The 22,854-nt window shown below is 45.5% G+C and overlaps 1 protein-coding gene across 1 annotated transcript in view; it reads right to left on the reverse strand.

Moving 5' to 3' along the window:
• Positions 1 to 22,854, reverse strand: part of adam19a (ADAM metallopeptidase domain 19a) — a 258,822-nt gene that overhangs the window by 213,926 nt on the left and 22,042 nt on the right. Inside the window, exon 2 of the mRNA XM_065021977.1 lies at positions 1,726 to 1,811. Coding sequence (XP_064878049.1) covers positions 1,726 to 1,811 — 86 coding nt within the window. The remainder of the gene's footprint in view (positions 1 to 1,725; positions 1,812 to 22,854) is intronic.

The following is a 22,854-nucleotide window of genomic DNA, read 5'->3' on the forward strand; positions in this document are numbered from 1 at the left end:
CTCAGCCACACTCAAGGTACTAAACGATATCATAACCGCCATCGATAAAAGACAGTACTGTGCAGCCGTCTTCATCGACCTCGCCAAGGCTTTCGACTCTGTCAATCACCATATTCTTATCGGCAGACTCAATAGCCTCGGTTTTTCGGATGACTGCCTTGCCTGGTTCACCAATTACTTTGCAGACAGAGTTCAGTGTGTCAAATCGGAGGGCATGCTGTCCGGTCCTCTGGCAGTCTCTATGGGGGTGCCACAGGGTTCAATTCTCGGGCCGACTCTTTTCTCTGTATATATCAATGATGTTGCTCTTGCTGCGGGCGATTCCCTGATCCACCTCTACGCAGACGACACCATTCTATATACTTTCGGCCCGTCATTGGACACTGTGCTATCTAACCTCCAAACGAGCTTCAATGCCATACAGCACTCCTTCCGTGGCCTCCAACTGCTCTTAAACGCGAGTAAAACCAAATGCATGCTTTTCAACCGATCGCTGCCTGCACCCGACTAGCATCACCACCCTGGATGGTTCCGACCTTGAATATGTGGACATCTATAAGTACCTAGGTGTCTGGCTAGACTGCAAACTCTCCTTCCAGACTCACATCAAACATCTCCAATCGAAAATCAAATCAAGAGTCGGCTTTCTATTCCGCAACAAAGCCTCCTTCACTCACGCCGCCAAGCTTACCCTAGTAAAACTGACTATCCTACCGATCCTCGACTTCGGCGATGTCATCTACAAAATGGCTTCCAACACTCTACTCAGCAAACTGGATGCAGTCTATCACAGTGCCATCCGTTTTGTCACCAAAGCACCTTATACCACCCACCACTGCGACTTGTATGCTCTAGTCGGCTGGCCCTCGCTACATATTCGTCGCCAGACCCACTGGCTCCAGGTCATCTACAAGTCCATGCTAGGTAAAGCTCCGCCTTATCTCAGTTCACTGGTCACAATGGCAACACCCATCCGTAGCACGCGCTCCAGCAGGTGTATCTCACTGATCATCCCTAAAGCCAACACCTCATTTGGCCGCCTTTCGTTCCAGTACTCTGCTGCCTGTGACTGGAACAAACTGCAAAAATCGCTGAAGTTGGAGACTTTTATCTCCCTCACCAACTTCAAACATCAGCTATCCGAGCAGCTAACCGATCGCTGCAGCTGTACATAGTCTATTGGTAAATAGCCCACCGATTTTCACCTACCTCATTCCCATACTGTTTTTTATTTATTTACTTTTCTGCTCTTTTGCACACCAATATCTCTACCTGTACATGACCATCTGATCATTTATCACTCCAGTGTTAATCTGCAAAATTGTATTATTCGCCTACCTCCTCATGCCTTTTGCACACATTGTATATAGACTGCCCATTTTTTTCTACTGTGTTATTGACTTGTTAATTGTTTACTCCATGTGTAACTCTGTGTTGTCTGTTCACACTGCTATGCTTTATCTTGGCCAGGTCGCAGTTGCAAATGAGAACTTGTTCTCAACGAGCCTACCTGGTTAAATAAAGGTGAAAAAAATAAATAATAATAAATAAATAAATAAATAAAATTGTGTGTGATTGCAAATCACGACATACCAAAGTGAATTTAGAAAGCTGCTCAGCACATCCCACACAGCCAAAATATGTCCTGTGTGTGGACATGGTGGAGAGGCCAGAGGAACGAAAGGAGAGGGGTTGGAGTGACGTTGATGGATGGTTATGACTGACCTGTTTTGCAGCAGTACCACCATCTTCCCTCTTGGTGCGTCCAGGAGAGATCCACTGTGCTGTCACCGTCTGTCCCCTTAACTCTCCTGTCAAAGACACAAACACAGGAGGTCAATGAGGAGCAAGACACATTCATTACCACACAGGAGGTCAATGAGGAGTAAGACCCATTCATGACCACACAGGAGGTCAATGAGGAGCAAGACCCATTCATGACCACACAGGAGGTCAATGAGGAGTAAGACACATTCATTACCACACAGGAGGTCAATGAGGAGTAAGACACATTCATTACCACACAGGAGGTCAATGGGGAGCAAGACACATTCATTACCACACAGGAGGTCAATGAGGAGCAAGACAGATTCATTACCACACAGGAGGTCAATCGGGGGTAAGACCCATTCATGACCACACAGGAGGTCAATGAGGAGTAAGACACATTCATTACCACACAGGAGGTCAATGAGGAGTAAGACCCATTCATGACCACACAGGAGGTCAATGAGGAGCAAGACCCATTCATGACCACACAGGAGGTCAATGAGGAGCAAGACACATTCATGACCACACAGGAGGTCAATGAGGAGTAAGACCCATTCATGACCACACAGGAGGTCAATGAGGAGCAAGACAGATTCATTACCACACAGGAGGTCAATGAGGAGCAAGACAGATTCATTACCACACAGGAGGTCAATCGGGGGTAAGACCCATTCATGACCACACAGGAGGTCAATGAGGAGCAAGACCCATTCATGACCACACAGGAGGTCAATGAGGAGTAAGACCCATTCATTACCACACAGGAGGTCAATGAGGAGTAAGACACATTCATGACCACACAGGAGGTCAATGAGGAGTAAGACCCATTCATTACCACACAGGAGGTCAATGAGGAGCAAGACACATTCATTACCACACAGGAGGTCAATGAGGAGTAAGACACATTCATTACCACACAGGAGGTCAATGAGGAGTAAGACCCATTCATGACCACACAGGAGGTCAATGAGGAGCAAGACCCATTCATGACCACACAGGAGGTCAATGAGGAGTAAGACCCATTCATTACCACACAGGAGGTCAATGAGGAGTAAGACCCATTCATGACCACACAGGAGGTCAATGAGGAGTAAGACACATTCATTACCACACAGGAGGTCAATGAGGAGTAAGACCCATTCATGACCACACAGGAGGTCAATGAGGAGTAAGACCCATTCATTACCACACAGGAGGTCAATGAGGAGTAAGACAGATTCATTACCACACAGGAGGTCAATGAGGAGTAAGACACATTCATTACCACACAGGAGGTCAATGAGGAGCAAGACACATTCATTACCACACAGGAGGTCAATGAGGAGTAAGACATTCATTACCACACAGGAGGTCAATGAGGAGTAAGACCCAGTCATGACCACACAGGAGGTCAATGAGGAGTAAGACCCATTCATTACCACACAGGAGGTCAATGAGGAGTAAGACCCATTCATGACCACACAGGAGGTCAATGAGGAGTAAGACCCATTCATTACCACACAGGAGGTCAATGAGGAGTAAGACCCATTCATGACCACACAGGAGGTCAATGAGGAGCAAGACCCATTCATTACCACACAGGAGGTCAATGAGGAGCAAGACACATTCATTACCACACAGGAGGTCAATGAGGAGTAAGACAGATTCATTACCACACAATAAGAGGGCAACAGAGGGGTTGTGGCTCTCAAGAAGGTTATAAAGGAGTTATATAGAGGTTTCCAGAGATTGTTTCATTTACTGATCTATAAATGGCTAATTAATTCGGATTAAGGTTGTTTGTTCTCATTTTTTTTTTTTATGTTTTGAATGTGGGTAACTATAAGGGTGGTTGTGGAAGACAGTGGGCAGCAGGGGAGGTATGCAACCATAATGCTCTATGTTGCCTTTGTGCCGTGGCCTACGACTAACTAGCAGAGGGCATTTCATCCAGACTATTCACAGAGGAAAATTCCCTTGAAAAAAAATGCATTGAATGTGAATGAGTCAAGGTCCAGAATGAGTCAAAGTCCTGACTATATCAAGGTCCACAATGAGTCAAGGTGCAGAATGAGTCAAGGCCCAGAACGAGTCAAGGTCCAAACTATATCAAGGCCCAGAACGAGTCAAGGTCCAAACTATATCAAGGTCCAGAATGAGTCAAGGTGCAGAATGAGTCAAGGTGCAGAATGAGTCAAGGTCCAAACTATATCAAGGTCCAGAATGAGTCAAGGTCCAAACTATATCAAGGTCCAGAATGAGTCAAGGTGCAGAATGAGTCAAGGTCCAGAATGAGTCAAGGTGCAGAATGAGTCAAGGTGCAGAATGAGTCAAGGTCCAGAATGAGCCAAGGTGCAGAATGAGTCACGGTCCAGAATGAGTCAAGGTGCAGAATGAGTCAAGGTGCAGAATGAGTCAAGGTGCAGAATGAGTCAAGGTTCAAACTATATCAAGGTCCAGAACGAGTCAAGGTCCAGAACGAGTCAAGGTCCAGAACGAGTCAAGGTGCAGAATGAGTCAAGGTGCAGAATGAGTCAAGGTGCAGAATGAGTCAAGGTGCAGAATGAGTCAAGGTGCAGAATGAGTCACGGTCCAGAAAGAGTTAAGGTGCAGAAAGAGTCAAGGTTCAGACTCACAATACGTGAATAATAACTGGAGCACAAATTAATTACAGTCAGATTGTTGTAGTCATAAGAAAGCGACCTTGAACTAAAACTGTATATATTAACTCTCCACTGCCATCTCAAACATTCCTCCACTTAAACCGTGATGATGATTGCAGATGGTCAACAGCCATTTTGGGGGGGGGGGGGGCGAGACGGAGAGAGAGACTTGACATGATGACAATATTACTTCCAATGAATCTCTAGCCCAATCAGAGGCCACAAAATAACCCTTCTGTGGTCCCCCCCCCGGTGCACATTTAGTTATTTTGCTCTAGCACAATACAGATAATTAATATGATAAACGAATCATAAAGCTTTGATTATTTTAATTAGCTGTGTAGTGCTAGGGTGCTAGGGTGCTAGGGTGCTTGGGTGCTTGGGTGCTAGGGTGCTTGGGTGCTTGGGTGCTTGGGTGCTAGGGTGCTTGGGTGCTAGGGTGCTTGGGTGCTAGGGTGCTTGGGTGCTAGGGTGCTTGGGTGCTAGGGTGCTTGGGTGCTTGGGTGCTAGGGTGCTTGTGTGCTTGGGTGCTAGGGTGCTTGGGTGCTTGGGTGCTAGGGTGCTAGGGTGCTTGGGTGCTAGGGTGCTTGGGTGCTAGGGTGCTTGGGTGCTAGGGTGCTAGGGTGCTTGGGTGATAGGGTGCTTGGGTGCTAGGGTGCTTGGGTGCTAGGGGGGGGGGGTCGAGTTTGAAAAAACACTGCTATAGGGAATAGGGTGCCATTTTGTGCGAAGTCAATGTACTACTGTCGGAAAAGATTACAGTGTATGTGTTGATCTTTATTATTTATAACCTAGGTAGCTATTCTCTGTAACGTGAGTCATGGTCATGCTGTATGCTGAACATCAACAGACACATCAAAGGGTCATTGTATCCGCTGAGAAATCAAGGTCTACTCTCCTTTTCTTTCCTCTCATGTATTTTCCATTCCTTTCCTCTCCTCTAATTAATTTTCCTTTCCTTTCCTCCCCTCTCATTTCCTTTCCTCTACTCTCATTTCCTTTCCTTTCCTCTCCTATAATTTCCTTTCCTCTCCTCTCATTACCTTTCCTCTCATTTCCTTTCCTCTCCTCTCATTTCCTTTACTTTCCTCTCCTCTAATTTCCTTTCCTCTCCTCTCCTCTCATTTAATTTCCTCTCCTCTCATTTCCTTTCCTCTCCTCTAATTTCCTTTCCTTTCCTCTCCTCTAATTTCCTTTCCTCTCCTCTAATTTACTTTCCTCTCCTCTCAGTTCCTTTCCTTTCCTGTAATTTCCTCTCCTCTCTCCCTCCATGTACCACTGAATGAGAGAATCCCCCTGCCTGTGGACGCAAACCCAGAATCATCCTTCCAGGAAATGAGAAAGAACAAATTTGGGCATGGAGAGGATAGACCCCTCGTTTGTCTGAGTCTAGCCCCACAACTATCGCCTGCTCGATCTCTGGCCTACTGATTGAATGAGTCACCGCCGGGGCCAATCAGGTGGTGCCGGGTCATTAACAAGGACCCTTGCATAGAAGACGCATGGAAATAAATAGGCTTATCATTATGCTGCATTATGGTCAATACCAAATCAACACTGTCGCTATGGCAGTTAAATAGAGAGGTGTGGGTGTGGAGGAGAGAGAGAGAGAGAGAGAGAGAGAGAGAGAGAGAGCGAGAGAGAGAGCGAAAGAGAGCGAGAGAGAGAGGGGGGAGGGAGGGAGGGAGAGAGAGAGAGAGAGAGAGAGCGAGAGAGAGAGAGGGGGAGGAGAGAGAGAGAGAGAGAGAGGGGGGAGGGAGGGAGGGAGAGAGAGAGAGAGAGAGCGAGAGAGAGAGAGAGAGATCGCCGATTGAATGATTCCTGTCTAGATGGGGAAATAGCCGGTACTTGATCAGAACATTAGTGGTTTAAGACATGTCTATTGTGAGGTCTTGCTGTGGGGGCTTTACGCACCCCTCGTGATGAGACCTAAGTATGTTATGTTCAGCCTTATCATGCACATCCCAGTCATTCTGAATCTGAGATAAACATCTAATGGTTTTTGCTGTGCTGATGCTGTTGTCACCGAAGCAGATAACATTGGCAAGTCTCTACACAGACAACTCATCAACGCTCTTTGATTTGAATACAACGTTCCCGTTGTGTGTAATTAAGTCGAGGCACCAGTCCATGATGGCGAAGCTGCGAACACCAGATACCCTGCCCTCTAACCCCGCAGTCGCCATAATTGTGCCTTTTTGCCTTTAATTGAGTGGCTTTTGGGTCGAGGGCTCTCTGAGAAAGACAATGGCCACCCAGCAAGAGAGAGGGTGGCTTTTGTATTGAACCTCTTTCCACGCCTGTGTCAGGTACCGCTTCTGAAAGCACATCCAAACCACACTGCAAATGCTGTCAAAACACCTTGTTAACCACTGTCTATTAACAGCCGCTTATATCGGAATACGTTCATTCTCCTCAGTGTATTTCTACATAACACCTATTCAGTCAGTGCTTTGCGGGGGGATTTTGTATGTGAGCCACACAGGGTTTTTAGTGTGGGGTTGGTGGATAATCATAGCTCACCCAATAGGCGACTTTGGCTTTTTAAAATATGAATTCAGATAATCCCCTCTGTGTTACCTCGAAGGGGGGGTTTCAGATCAAATGATACGCTCCCGGTTAAGGTCACCAATTAATAACTGATATGAGTGAGAGGACTCCATAAATGTCAGCAGTATTTTCCCTGTACCTTCTACAGGGAATTATTACCACCGTAACATTTGAGTCTTTCACAATCAGAATTGGGACGGTGAAACACAACAGGAATGTCACGGAGCACCCGACCCGAGTAACAAAAAGGTATTGACAATCATTTCAAATACTTTGTCTGGGTTTGATTGAGCTTGCCTGGCGCAAAGGAACCAATGTCTGTCCAATCGAGGCAGACTAATGCAAACGCACAAAGTATTTGAAAGATTTCAAGTAGTACTTGAACGCAGGTCTACACGGGGAGCATCCATCCAGGTTGCCTGGATGGGGTCTGTTTTTGTACTCCTTTTGTGACTTGACTACCGCACCTATGACCTGTAAGACAACCGTATGGACTCACCCATCTCCCCCGGATCTCCTCTCCAACACCCACCCCAGCCATATCCTCTTTCCCCTCCCATAGCTAAACCCTCAGAAACATCTACACCTCCCCTCCCATAGCTAAACCTCCAGAAACATCTACACCTCCCCTCCCATAGCTAAACCCTCAGAAACATCCACACCTCCCCTCCCATAGCTAAACCCTCAGAAACATCCACACCTCCCCTCCCATAGCTAAACCCTCAGAAACATCCACACCTCCCCTCCCATAGCTAAACCCTCAGAAACATCCACACCTCCCCTCCCATAGCTAAACCCTCAGAAACATCCACACCTCCCTCCCATAGCTAAACCCTCAGAAACATCCACACCTCCTCCCATAGCTAAACCCTCAGAAACATCCACACCTCCCCTCCCATAGCTAAACCCTCAGAAACATCCACACTCCCCTCCCATAGCTAAACCCTCAGAAACATGCACACATCCCCTCCCATAGCTAAACCCCCAGAAACATCCACACCTCCCCTCCCATAGCTAAACCCTCAGAAACATCCACACTGCAGCCCTATAGCTAAACCCTCAGAAACATCCACACCTCCCCTCCCATAGCTAAACCCTCAGAAACATCCACACCTCCCCTCCCATAGCTAAACCCTCAGAAACATCCACACCTCCCCTCCCATAGCTAAACCCTCAGAAAAATCCACACTGCAGCCCTATAGCTAAACCCTCAGAAACATCCACACTGCAGCCCTATAGCTAAACCCTCAGAAACATCCACACTGCAGCCCTATAGCTAAACCCTCAGAAACATCCACACCTCCCCTCCTATAGCTAAACCCTCAGAAACATCCACACCTCCCCTCCTATAGCTAAACCCTCAGAAACATCCACACTGCAGCCCTATAGCTAAACCCTCAGAAACATCCACACCTCCCCTCCTATAGCTAAACCCTCAGAAACATCCACACCTCCCCTCCTATAGCTAAACCCTCAGAAACATCCACACTGCAGCTCTATAGCTAAACCCTCAGAAACATCCACACTGCAGCCCTATAGCTAAACCCTCAGAAACATCCACACCTCCCCTCCTATAGCTAAACCCTCAGAAACATACACACTGCAGCCCTATAGCAGCCTGACCAGTTTCAGGGAGGTTAATACCGACTCCATTTTGGGGCTTTATGAAATTGATCTCTCATGACCATGGATGTATTATTGATCTATTGATTGATCAGCTGTGGTATGTGTTGCGTCTGTGAGTGTCTGCCAGATCTGTCTTAGTGCCTGGTTTTTCTCTGCAGAGGCACTTAGGGAAATCTAAGTGTCAAAAGGTATGATCAGAAGCAGTTGGATATACCCTCTAGAATACCACACAGAACTGCTGAGGCGAAGCACTTCAAATGAAGGAAATGGCTAAAAATGAGTGCCCAGAAATTCATCTTCCGGATATCCTGTCTAACCGTAAAACTAGCTTGCACATCTGTTATGAAAAATTGCCCGGTTGAATAAAAACCAGACGTCAGACTCCAAACCAAGACATTTTAAGCTGTGGCACACTCAAGTAACCTTTCCCGAGACCAGAAAACGTCCATTGGCTCCCCAAACGAATGCCTATGCTTTAGCGCAGTGGGCTAACAGAATCTTCTGGCACGCAGGGGACCCAGTGTTCAAACCCAAGGTCGATCACACAAGCAACAGCATACAGTAGGAAAATACTGTGCCTGGCTGCCAAGCTCCAGAAATGCCACAACGACTCCCCTGCTCTGTCATTAAAGGCATATTCTCTGCAGAAATCATTAACCCAGCGTAATGGCTTTCGCACACCGCATTAGAGAGTGGAGGGGGAATGGGGTCCTCCATCACTATTGCCCCCCAAAATGATGGACCGCAGCTAGACGAAGGCTCCGGGGCGGTTAATGAACGCCCAGCGCCCAGTCAACAAATCACCACTTTCCCCCTTTCTATTCTCTCCATCTCTCCGTCTCTCTTCGCAGGCAACACTTTCAAAGGGACCTCCATTGAGGCTTTTTCAATTACTGTGTGTGTGTGTGTGTGTGTGTGTGTGTGTGTGTGTGTGTGTGTGTGTGTGTGTGTGTGTGTGTGTGTGTGTGTGTGTGTGTGTGTGTGTGTGTATATATATATATATGTATACATACATACATAAATTACAGATCTTGGAATCTATCTAGGGTTAAATAATCTCCAGTTCGAGGGTGTGTAATCTCTCTAGGGTTAAATAATCTCCAGTTTGAAGGTGTGTAATCTCTCTAGCGTTGTTAATCTCCAAATTACAGGGTGTGTAATCTCTCTAGGGTTGATAATCTCCAGTTCGAGGATGTGTAATCTCTCTAGGGTTAAATAATCTCCAGTTACAGGGTGTGTAATCTCTCTAGGGTTAAATAATCTCCAGTTTGAGGGTGTGTAATCTCTCTAGGGTTAAATAATCTCCAGTTTGAGGGTGTGTAATCTCTCTAGGGTTAAATAATCTCCAGTTTGAGGGTGTGTAATCTCTCTAGGGTTAAATAATCTCCAGTTTGAGGGTGTGTAATCTCTCTAGGATTAAATAATATCCAAATTACAGGGTGTGTAATCTCTCTAGGGTTAAATCATCTCCAAATTACAGGGTGTGTAATCTCTCTAGGGTTAAATAATCTCCCAATTACAGGGTGTGTAATCTCTCTAGGGTTAAATAATCTCCAGTTCGAGGGTGTGTAATCTCTCTAGGGTTAAATAATCTCCAATTACAGGATGTGTAATCTCTCTAGGGTTAAATAATCTCCAGTTTGAGGGTGTGTAATCTCTCTAGGGTTGATAATCTCCAGTTTGAGGGTGTGTAATCTCTCTAGGGTTAAATAATCTCCAGTTTGAGGGTGTGTAATCTCTCTAGGGTTAAATAATCTCCAGTTTGAGGATGTGTAATCTCTCTAGGGTTAAATAATCTCCCAATTACAGGGTGTGTAATCTCTCTAGGGTTAAATAATCTCCAAATTACAGGGTGTGTAATCTCTCTAGGGTTGAATAATCTCCAGTTACAGGGTGTGTAATCTCTCTAGGGTTAAATAATCTCCAGTTCCAGGGTGTGTAATCTCTCTAGGGTTAATAATCTCCAGTTCGAGGGTGTGTAATCTCTCTAGGGTTAAATAATCTCCAGTTTGAGGGTGTGGAATGTCTCTAGGGTTAAATAATCTCCAGTTACAGGGTGTGGAATCTCTCTAGGGTTAAATCATCTCCAGTTACAGGATGTGGAATCTCTCTAGGGTTAATAATATTTGATGTCTGTCTGCTTCTCTCTCTCTCCAAGCTTGCCAAAGGTTCTATTCCAAATGACACCCTATTCCCTACATAGTGAACTACTTTTGACCAGAATCCTATGGGCCCTTGTCAAAAGTAGTGCCCTTATATAGGGAATAGGGTGCCATTTGTGACTCATCCTATGTCTCCTATTACTGCTGTTAGTACAGCTGGTTGTGCTTTATGTCTGTGTGTGTAGGGAGAAGTAAAGTGTGTGGTACAGTATGGCAGGGTTGTTTCCAGACTTCCTGCCCTCTTCTAGCCCACTCAGACAAGGGATTGATTAGATGGAAGTAAAAAGAAAGAGTGCTCAGAGAAAATGTGTAGGTCGTACTAGTGTTGTAGGTTGTACTAGTGTTGTAGGTCATACTAGTGTTGTAGGTTGTACTAGTGTTGTAGGTGTACTAGTGTTGTAGGTCGTACTAGTGTTGTAGGTTGTACTAGTGTTGTAGGTCGTACTAGTGTTGTAGGTCGTACTAGTGTTGTAGGTTGTACTAGTGTTGTAGGTTGTACTAGTGTTGTAGGTTGTACTAGTGTTGTAGGTCGTACTAGTGTTGTAGGTCGTACTAGTGTTGTAGGTTGTACTAGTGTTGTAGGTTGTACTAGTGTTGTAGGTTGTACTAGTGTTGTAGGTTGTACTAGTGTTGTAGGTCGTACATGTACTAGTGTTGTAGGTTGTACTAGTGTTGTAGGTCGTACTAGTGTTGTAGGTTGTACTAGTGTTGTAGGTCGTACTAGTGTTGTAGGTTGTACTAGTGTTGTAGGTCGTACATGTACTAGTGTTGTAGGTTGTACTAGTGTTGTAGGTCGTACTAGTGTTGTAGGTCGTACTAGTGTTGTAGGTTGTACTAGTGCTGTAGGTTGTACTAGTGTTGTACATGTACTAGTGTTGTAGGTCGTACTAGTGTTGTAGGTCGTACTAGTGTTGTAGGTCGTACATGTACTAGTGTTGTAGGTTGTACTAGTGTTGTAGGTCGTACTAGTGTTGTAGGTTGTACTAGTGTTGTAGGTTGTACTAGTGTTGTAGGTCGTACTAGTGTTGTAGGTCGTACTAGTGTTGTAGGTCGTACTAGTGTTGTAGGTCGTACATGTACTAGTGTTGTAGGTCGTACTAGTGTTGTAGGTCGTACATGTACTAGTGTTGTAGGTCGTACTAGTGTTGTAGGTCGTACATGTACTAGTGTTGTAGGTCGTACTAGTGTTGTAGGTTGTACTAGTGTTGTAGGTCGTACAGGTACTAGTGTTGTAGGTCGTACATGTACTAGTGTTGTAGGTCGTACTAGTGTTGTAGGTTGTACTAGTGTTGTAGGTCGTACATGTACTAGTGTTGTAGGTCGTACTAGTGTTGTAGGTTGTACTAGTGTTGTAGGTCGTACTAGTGTTGTAGGTCGTACATGTACTAGTGTTGTAGGTTGTACTAGTGTTGTAGGTCGTACAGGTACTAGTGTTGTAGGTCGTACTAGTGTTGTAGGTTGTACTAGTGTTGTAGGTTGTACTAGTGTTGTAGGTCATACTAGTGTTGTAGGTTGTACTAGTGTTGTAGGTGTACTAGTGTTGTAGGTCGTACTAGTGTTGTAGGTGTACTAGTGTTGTAGGTTGTACTAGTGTTGTAGGTGTACTAGTGTTGTAGGTCGTACTAGTGTTGTAGGTCATACTAGTGTTGTAGGTCGTACTAGTGTTGTAGGTTGTACTAGTGTTGTAGGTTGTACTAGTGTTGTAGGTTGTACTAGTGTTGTAGGTCGTACTAGTGTTGTAGGTCGTACTAGTGTTGTAGGTTGTACTAGTGTTGTAGGTTGTACATGTACTAGTGTTGTAGGTCGTACAGGTACTAGTGTTGTAGGTTGTACTAGTGTTGTAGGTTGTACTAGTGTTGTAGGTCGTACTAGTGTTGTAGGTTGTACAGGTACTAGTGTTGTAGGTTGTACTAGTGTTGTAGGTTGTACTAGTGTTGTAGGTTGTACTAGTGTTGTAGGTCGTACTAGTGTTGTAGGTCGTACAGGTACTAGTGTTGTAGGTTGTACTAGTGTTGTAGGTTGTACTAGTGTTGTAGGTTGTACTAGTGTTGTAGGTTGTACTAGTGTTGTAGGTCGTACTAGTGTTGTAGGTTGTACTAGTGTTGTAGGTTGTACTAGTGTTGTAGGTTGTACTAGTGTTGTAGGTTGTACTAGTGTTGTAGGTTGTACTAGTGTTGTAGGTCGTACATGTACTAGTGTTGTAGGTCGTACATGTACTAGTGTTGTAGGTCGTACATGTACTAGTGTTGTAGGTCGTACTAGTGTTGTAGGTTGTACTAGTGTTGTAGGTTGTACTAGTGTTGTAGGTTGTACTAGTGTTGTAGGTTGTACTAGTGTTGTAGGTCGTACATGTACTAGTGTTGTAGGTCGTACATGTACTAGTGTTGTAGGTCGTACATGTACTAGTGTTGTAGGTCGTACTAGTGTTGTAGGTTGTACTAGTGTTGTAGGTTGTACTAGTGTTGTAGGTTGTACATGTACTAGTGTTGTAGGTCGTACATGTACTAGTGTTGTAGGTCGTACTAGTGTTGTAGGTCGTACTAGTGTTGTAGGTCGTACTAGTGTTGTAGGTTGTACTAGTGTTGTAGGTTGTACTAGTGTTGTAGGTTGTACTAGTGTTGTAGGTTGTACTAGTGTTGTAGGTCGTACTAGTGTTGTAGGTTGTACTAGTGTTGTAGGTCGTACTAGTGTTGTAGGTTGTACTAGTGTTGTAGGTCGCACTAGTGTTGTAGGTCGTACTAGTGTTGTAGGTCGTACTAGTGTTGTAGGTCATACTAGTGTTGTAGGTCGTACTAGTGTTGTAGGTCGCACTAGTGTTGTAGGTCATACTAGTGTTGTAGGTTGTACTAGTGTTGTAGGTCATACTAGTGTTGTAGGTCGTACTAGTGTTGTAGGTCGTACTAGTGTTGTAGGTCGTACTAGTGTTGTAGGTTGTACTAGTGTTGTAGGTCATACTAGTGTTGTAGGTCGTACTAGTGTTGTAGGTCGCACTAGTGTTGTAGGTCGTACTAGTGTTGTAGGTCGTACTAGTGTTGTAGGTCGTACTAGTGTTGTAGGTTGTACTAGTGTTGTAGGTTGTACTAGTGTTGTAGGTCGTACTAGTGTTGTAGGTCGTACATGTACTAGTGTTGTAAGTTGTACTAGTGTTGTAGGTTGTACTAGTGTTGTAGGTTGTACTAGTGTTGCAGGTTGTACTAGTGTTGCAGGTCGTACTAGTGTTGTAGGTTGTACTAGTGTTGTAGGTTGTACTAGTGTTGTAGGTTGTACTAGTGTTGTAGGTTGTACTAGTGTTGTAGGTTGTACTAGTGTTGCAGGTCGTACTAGTGTTGTAGGTTGTACTAGTGTTGTAGGTCGTACTAGTGTTGTAGGTCGTACTAGTGTTGTAGGTCGTACTAGTGTTGTAGGTCGTACTAGTGTTGTAGGTCGTACTAGTGTTGTAGGTCGTACATGTACTAGTGTTGTAGGTCGTACTAGTGTTGTAGGTCGTACTAGTGTTGTAGGTCGTACATGTACTAGTGTTGTAGGTTGTACTAGTGTTGTAGGTTGTACTAGTGTTGCAGGTCGTACTAGTGTTGTATGTTGTACTAGTGTTGTAGGTCGTACTAGTTTTGTAGGTCGTACTAGTGTTGTAGGTCGTACTAGTGTTGTAGGTCGTACTAGTGTTGTAGGTCGTACTAGTGTTGTAGGTCGTACTAGTGTTGTAGGTCGTACATGTACTAGTGTTGTAGGTCGTACTAGTGTTGTAGGTCGTACTAGTGTTGTAGGTCGTACATGTACTAGTGTTGTAGGTTGTACTAGTGTTGTACGTTGTACTAGTGTTGCAGGTTGTACTAGTGTTGTAGGTTGTACTAGTGTTGTAGGTCGTACTAGTGTTGTAGGTCGTACTAGTGTTGTAGGTCGTACTAGTGTTGTAGGTCGTACATGTACTAGTGTTGTAGGTCGTACTAGTGTTGTAGGTCGTACTAGTGTTGTAGGTCGTACATGTACTAGTGTTGTAGGTTGTACTAGTGTTGTAGGTTGTACTAGTGTTGCAGGTCGTACTAGTGTTGTAGGTTGTACTAGTGTTGTAGGTCGTACTAGTGTTGTAGGTCGTACTAGTGTTGTAGGTCGTACTAGTGTTGTAGGTCGTACTAGTGTTGTAGGTTGTACTAGTGTTGTAGGTCGTACTAGTGTTGTAGGTCGTACTAGTGTTGTAGGTTGTACTAGTGTTGTAGGTCGTACTAGTGTTGTAGGTCGTACTAGTGTTGTAGGTCGTACTAGTGTTGTAGGTCGTACTAGTGTTGTAGGTTGTACTAGTGTTGCAGGTCGTACTAGTGTTGTAGGTTGTACTAGTGTTGTAGGTTGTACTAGTGTTGTAGGTTGTACTAGTGTTGCAGGTCGTACTAGTGTTGTAGGTTGTAGTAGTGTTGTAGGTTGTACTAGTGTTGTAGGTTGTACTAGTGTTGTAGGTCATACTAGTGTTGTAGGTCGTACTAGTGTTGTAGGTCGTACTAGTGTTGTAGGTTGTAGTAGTGTTGTAGGTCGTACTAGTGTTGTAGGTCGTACTAGTGTTGTAGGTCGTACTAGTGTTGTAGGTTGTACTAGTGTTGTAGGTCGTACATGTACTAGTGTTGTAGGTCGTACATGTACTAGTGTTGGGAAAATATAAAAGATAGAAACGGCCCAAAACCATGAGCTCATCGTAGGAAAATGTTTGATGTTGAGCAAACTTCGCCAGTGCATTCTTTTCCAAATATGTAACTAAATATGTAGCTAAAATACATTATTAAGAACTAAAGAACTAAAATACATTAGTTGCTGCTTTTGCAACAGCTAATGGGGATCCTAATAAAATACCAACTACGGTTTTAGTCAACACATGGACAAAGTCTTACCAAATAACTTTTGGCACAATGCACACTTAGGACTTGGGAGAGCCATTAGAAAACTAAAGAACTGATGAAGGAGAAAACTCAGGCTTTCTCAAGCGCTTGTTTCACATCCCCCTTTCTCGCCTCACAATTTACCTCCATGTTGTTTTTCCACATTGATTGAGACGAACAAAAGGAAGAAACCAAGTGAACCACGGGGGAAAAAAGCTACGGATCGTTTCTCTTGACATATGTCCATGAGAATATCCCAGAGGAGGACAGACAGGATAGGATGCTTTCTCTTGACATATGTCCATGAGAATGTCACAGAGGACAGACAGGATATGATGCTTTCTCTTGACATATGTCCATGAGAATGTCACAGAGGACAGACAGGATAGGATGCTTTCTCTTGACATATGTCCATGAGAATGTCACAGAGGACAGACAGGATAGGATGGTTTCTCTTGACATATGTCCATGAGAATATCCCAGAGGACAGACAGGATAGGATGGTTTCTCTTGACATATGTCCATGAGAATGTCACAGAGGACAGACAGGATAGGATGGTTTCTCTTGACATATGTCCATGAGAATATCCCAGAGGACAGACAGGATAGGATGCTTTCTCTTGACATATGTCCATGAGAATGTCACAGAGGACAGACAGGATAGGATGCTTTCTCTTGACATATGTCCATGAGAATGTCCCAGAGGAGGACAGACAGGATAGGATGCTTTCTCTTGACATATGTCCATGAGAATGTCCCAGAGGAGGACAGACAGGATAGGATGCTTTCTCTTGACATATGTCCATGAGAATATCCCAGAGGAGGACAGACAGGATAGGATGCTTTCTCTTGACATATGTCCATGAGAATATCCCAGAGGAGGACAGACAGGATAGGATGCTTTCTCTTGACATATGTCCATGAGAATGTCCCAGAGGAGGACAGACAGGATAGGATGCTTTCTCTTGACATATGTCCATGAGAATGTCCCAGAGGAGGACAGACAGGATAGGATGGTTTCTCTTGACATATGTCCATGAGAATGTCCCAGAGGAGGACAGACAGGATAGGATGCTTTCTCTTGACATATGTCCATGAGAATGTCCCAGAGGAGGACAGACAGGATAGGATGCTTTCTCTTGACATATGTCCATGAGAATGTCACAGAGGACAGACAGGATAGGATGCTTTCTCTTGACATATGTCCATGAGAATGTCACAGAGGACAGACAGGATAGGATGCTTTCTCTTGACATATGTCCATGAGAATGTCACAGAGGACAGACAGGATAGGATGCTTTCTCTTGACATATGTCCATGAGAATGTCACAGAGGACAGACAGGATAGGATGCTTTCTCTTGACATATGTCCATGAGTGTCATTATCAGAGGTCTCTGCGTCGCTTTGAGCGTAGTGACACATCGTCCTGCCGGGTAACTGACCCGTCTGTCAGTGAGTTTGGGTCAAGGTAACAGCCAAAGTGACAGTATTCACCCAAAACTGAGACGACCTAAATTGATTGACGCACAAAATGGCTTCTGTGTTTCCTCGATGCTGTTACTGTCTGTGTGAGGGTCGACGCTGGAGACGAGAAGCAGGTAGAGGGAGATTTAATAACCAACGGACATGAAACAGAACGGGACCAGCGTCTTGGACAGGGGGGGAAATGCTGACACAGGGAACAAACTGAGGAGCAGACAGATATAGAGGGGGTAATCAAAAAAGTAATGGGAGTCCAGGTGAGTCCAAAATTGCACGGCTGAGCGTAGTGATGGTGACAGGTGTGCGTAATGAAGGGCAGGCGTGACTATCTGATCTGAATGCAATTACAATGTAATGATTTAAATACATGTTAATACAATGGTTATAGTTAACTGATTAATCTAATGTAAAGTATTCCATTATAACATACTTATATCTGTGAACCCACCATAAACCCACCATAAACCCACCATAAACCCACCATAAACCCACCATAAACCCACCATAAACCCACCATAATGGTTGGAAAGAGAACCTTTTTTAGCCTCGTTATAGTTATTTTGTATTGCGTTACTATTTTTCCTTTTCATTTTATTGAGCAAATTTTTTATCAATTATTATTATATATGTTTTTTTTTTAAACTCTGCATTGTTGGTTAAGGGCTCGTAAGTAAGCATTTCATTGTCCACATCTGTTGTATACGGCGCATGTGACCAATACAATTTGATTTGATTTGGGTTTGATTTAAGAGGTGAAATGAATAACGATGAACGGTGTCATCTTCCCCTCGCTAGACTAGACACTCACTCTCATCTTCCCCTCGCTAGACTAGACACTCACACTCATCTTCCCCTCGCTAGACTAGACACTCACACTCATCTTCCCCTCGCGAGACTAGACACTCACACTCATCTTCCCCTCGCTAGACTAGACACTCACTCTCATCTTCCCCTCGCTAGACTAGACACTCACTCTCATCTTCCCCTCGCTAGACTAGACACTCACACTCATCTTCCCCTCGCTAGACTAGACACTCACTCTCATCTTCCCCTCGCTAGACTAGACACTCACACTCATCTTCCCCTCGCTAGACTAGACACTCACACTCATCTTCCCCTAGCTAGACTAGACACTCACACTCATCTTCCCTCGCTAGACTAGACACTCACACTCATCTTCCCCTCGCTAGACTAGACACTCACACTCATCTTCCTCGCTAGACTAGACACTCACTCTCATCTTCCCTCGCTAGACTAGACACTCACTCTCATCTTCCCCGCTAGACTAGACACTCACACTCATCTTCCCCTCGCTAGACTAGACACTCACACTCATCTTCCCTCGCTAGACTAGACACTCACACTCATCTTCCCTCGCTAGACTAGACACTCACACTCATCTTCCCCTCGCTAGACTAGACACTCACTCTCATCTTCCTCGCGAGACTAGACACTCACTCTCATCTTCCCTCGCTAGACTAGACACTCACACTCATCTTCCCCTCGCTAGACTAGACACTCACTCTCATCTTCCCTCGCTAGACTAGACACTCACTCATCTTCCTCGCGAGACTAGACACTCACTCTCATCTTCCCCTCGCGAGACTAGACACTCACACTCATCTTCCCCTCGCTAGACTAGACACTCACACTCATCTTTCCTCGCTAGACTAGACACTCACTCTCATCTTCCCCTCGCTAGACTAGACACTCACACTCATCTTCCCCTCGCTAGACTAGACACTCACACTCATCTTCCCCTCGCTAGACTAGACACTCACACTCATCTTCCCTCGCTAGACTAGACACTCACTCTCATCTTCCCCTCGCTAGACTAGACACTCACACTCATCTTCCCTCGCTAGACTAGACACTCACACTCATCTTCCCCTCGCTAGACTAGACACTCACTCTCATCTTCCCCTCGCTAGACTAGACACTCACACTCATCTTCCCCTCGCGAGACTAGACACTCACTCTCATCTTCCCCTCGCTAGACTAGACACTCACACTCATCTTCCCTCGCTAGACTAGACACTCACACTCATCTTCCCTCGCTAGACTAGACACTCACACTCATCTTCCCTCGCTAGACTAGACACTCACACTCATCTTCCTCGCGAGACTAGACACTCACACTCATCTTCCCCTCGCTAGACTAGACACTCACACTCATCTTCCCTCGCTAGACTAGACACTCACACTCATCTTCCCCTCGCTAGACTAGACACTCACACTCATCTTCCCTCGCTAGACTAGACACTCACACTCATCTTCCCCTCGCTAGACTAGACACTCACACTCATCTTCCCCTCGCTAGACTAGACACTCACACTCATCTTCCCCTCGCTAGACTAGACACTCACACTCATCTTCCCCTCGCTAGACTAGACACTCACACTCATCTTCCCTCGCTAGACTAGACACTCACTCATCTTCATCTGGAGCACACAGGTAGATCTACCAGCAATCCCCCTCGCTAGACTAGACACTCACACTCATCTTCCTCGCTAGACTAGACACTCACACTCATCTTCCCCTCGCTAGACTAGACACTCACACTGCCTCATCTTCCCCTCGCTAGACTAGACACTCACACTCATCTTCCCTCGACTAGCACTGCCCACACTCAGAGACTAGACACTCACACTCATCTTCCCCTCGCTAGACTAGACACTCACACTCATCTTCCCTCGCTAGACTAGACACTCACACTCATCTTCCCCTCGCTAGACTAGACACTCACACTCATCTTCCTCGCTAGACTAGACACTCACACTCATCTTCCCCTCACTAGACTAGACACTCACACTCATCTTCCCCTCGCTAGACTAGACACTCACACTCATCTTCCCCTCGCTAGACTAGACACTCACACTCATCTTCCCCTCGCTAGACTAGACACTCACACTCATCTTCCCCTCGCTAGACTAGACACTCACACTCATCTTCCCCTCGCTAGACTAGACACTCACACTCATCTTCCCCTCGCTAGACTAGACACTCACTCCGGTGATCCATGCTAACACTGTTTTGGAAAAAATCTAACCTTCAAATCAAGACCAGTGACAGAAAATATATTTTTCGGAGAAAAAAAGTAATTATTCTTCCCATGGCTACGTCGACTCACAGCCTGCTCAGTCCATGTGATTCAGAATAATGACCATTCACTCATTTGTAATCATCTGGAGCACACAGGTAGAGTTCATTACCAGCAATGCTTTCTGCAGTACACAATTTAGACTTAATGGACTAATAACAGAAAACAAAAACACAATGCAGCAGGCAAACTTTTTAGTATTTTGTTTGTTTGTTTGTTTGTTTGTTTGTTTGTTTGTTTGTTTGTTTGTTTGTAGTCAACTGAGTCTGCTGAAGGAGAGCGCTGCTAGACAAACCCAGTCCTTTTTGGTTTGACAGAATGGACTTGGACAGGCCAGTTTGTAGAAGTAACATCTAGTTTAAAGTGCCATGAAATGAGGAGACCTGCCTGCTCGACTGCCTGCCCAACAGGCTCCTGTTCCCCTGACCTCCTGCTGGACTGCCTGCCCAACAGGCTCCTGTTCCCCTGACCTCCTGCTCGACTGCCTGCCCAACAGGCTCCTGTTCCCCTGACCTCCTGCTCGACTGCCTGCCCAACAGGCTCCTGTTCCCCTGACCTCCTGCTCGACTGCCTGCCCAACAGGCTCCTGTTCCCCTGACCTCCTGCTGGACTGCCTGCCCAACAGGCTCCTGTTCCCCTGACCTCCTGCTCGACTGCCTGCCCAACAGGCTCCTGTTCCCCTGACCTCCTGCTCGACTGCCTGCCCAACAGGCTCCTGCTCCCCTGACCTCCTGCTGGACTGCCTGCCCAACAGGCTCCTGTTCCCCTGACCTCCTGCTCGACTGCCTGCCCAACAGGCTCCTGTTCCCCTGACCTCCTGCTCGACTGCCTGCCCAACAGGCTCCTGTTCCCCTGACCTCCTGCTCGACTGCCTGCCCAACAGGCTCCTGTTCCCCTGACCTCCTGCTCGACTGCCTGCCCAACAGGCTCCTGTTCCCCTGACCTCCTGCTCGACTGCCTGCCCAACAGGCTCCTGTTCCCCTGACCTCCTGCTCGACTGCCTGCCCAACAGGCTCCTGTTCCCCTGACCTCCTGCTGGACTGCCTGCCCAACATGCTCCTGACCAATGTGACAACTCTCTCTCCCTGTTTCTCACATACCTAAACACATCTGACTACTCTCTCTCTCTCTCCCTGTTTCTCACATACCTAAACACATCTGACTACTCTCTCTCTCTCCCTGTTTCTCACATACCTAAACACATCTGACTACTCTCTCTCTCTCTCTCTCTCCCTGTTTCTCACATACCTAAACACATCTGACTATTCTCCCTGTTTCTCACATACCTAAACACATCTGACTACTCTCTCTCTCTCTCCCTGTTTCTCACATACCTAAACACATCTGACTACTCTCTCTCTCTCTCTCCCTGTTTCTCACATACCTAAACACATCTGACTACTCTCTCTCTCTCTCTCTCCCTGTTACTCACATACCTAAACACATCTGACTACTGTTTCTCTCTCTCTCTCCCTGTTTCTCACATACCTAAACACATCTGACTACTCTCTCTCTCCCTGTTTCTCACATACCTAAACACATCTGACTACCTAAACACATCTCTCTCTCCCTGTTTCTCACATACCTAAACACATCTGACTACTCTCTCTCTCTCTCTCCCTGTTTCTCACATACCTAAACACATCTGACTACTCTCTCTTCTCTCTCTACCTAAACCTGTTTCTCACATACCTAAACACATCTGACTACTCTCTCTCTCTCCCTGTTTCTCACATACCTAAACACATCTGACTACTCTCTCTCTCCCTGTTTCTCACATACCTAAACACATCTGACTACTCTCTCTCTCTCCCTGTTTCTCACATACCTAAACACATCTGACTACTCTCTCTCTCCCTGTTTCTCACATACCTAAACACATCTGACTACTCTCTCTCTCCCTGTTTCTCACATACCTAAACACATCTGACTACTCTCTCTCTCCCTGTTTCTCACATACCTAAACACATCTGACTACTCTCTCTCTCTCTCTCCCTGTTTCTCACATACCTAACACACCTAAACACATCTGACTACTCTCTCTCCCTGTTTCTCACATACCTAAACACATCTGACTACTCTCTCTCTCTCTCCCTGTTTCTCACATACCTAAACACATCTGACTACTCTCTCTTTCTCTCTCTCCCTGTTTCTCACATACCTAAACACATCTGACTACTCTCTCTCTCTCTCTCTCCCTGTTTCTCACATACCTAAACACATCTGACTACTCTCTCTCTCTCCCTGTTTCTCACATACCTAAACACATCTGACTACTCTCTCTCTCTCCCTGTTTACCTCACATACCTAAACACATCTGACTACTCTCTCTCTCCCTGTTTCTCTACCTAAACACATCTCTCTCTCTCCCTGTTTCTCACATACCTAAACACATCTGACTACTCTCTCTCCCTGTTTCTCACATACCTAAACACATCTGACTACCCTCTCTCTCCCTGTTTCTCACATACCTAAACACATCTGACTACTCTCTCTCTCCCTGTTTCTCACATACCTAAACACATCTGACTACTCTCTCTCTCTCCCTGTTTCTCACATACCTAAACACATCTGACTACTCTCTCTCTCTCTCTCTCTCCCTGTTTCTCACATACCTAAACACATCTGACTACTCTCTCTCTCTCCCTCCCTGTTTCTC

The sequence above is a fragment of the Oncorhynchus nerka genome, linkage group LG8, assembly GCF_034236695.1.
Source record: "Oncorhynchus nerka isolate Pitt River linkage group LG8, Oner_Uvic_2.0, whole genome shotgun sequence".
NCBI classification, from domain to species: Eukaryota; Metazoa; Chordata; class Actinopteri; order Salmoniformes; family Salmonidae; genus Oncorhynchus; species Oncorhynchus nerka.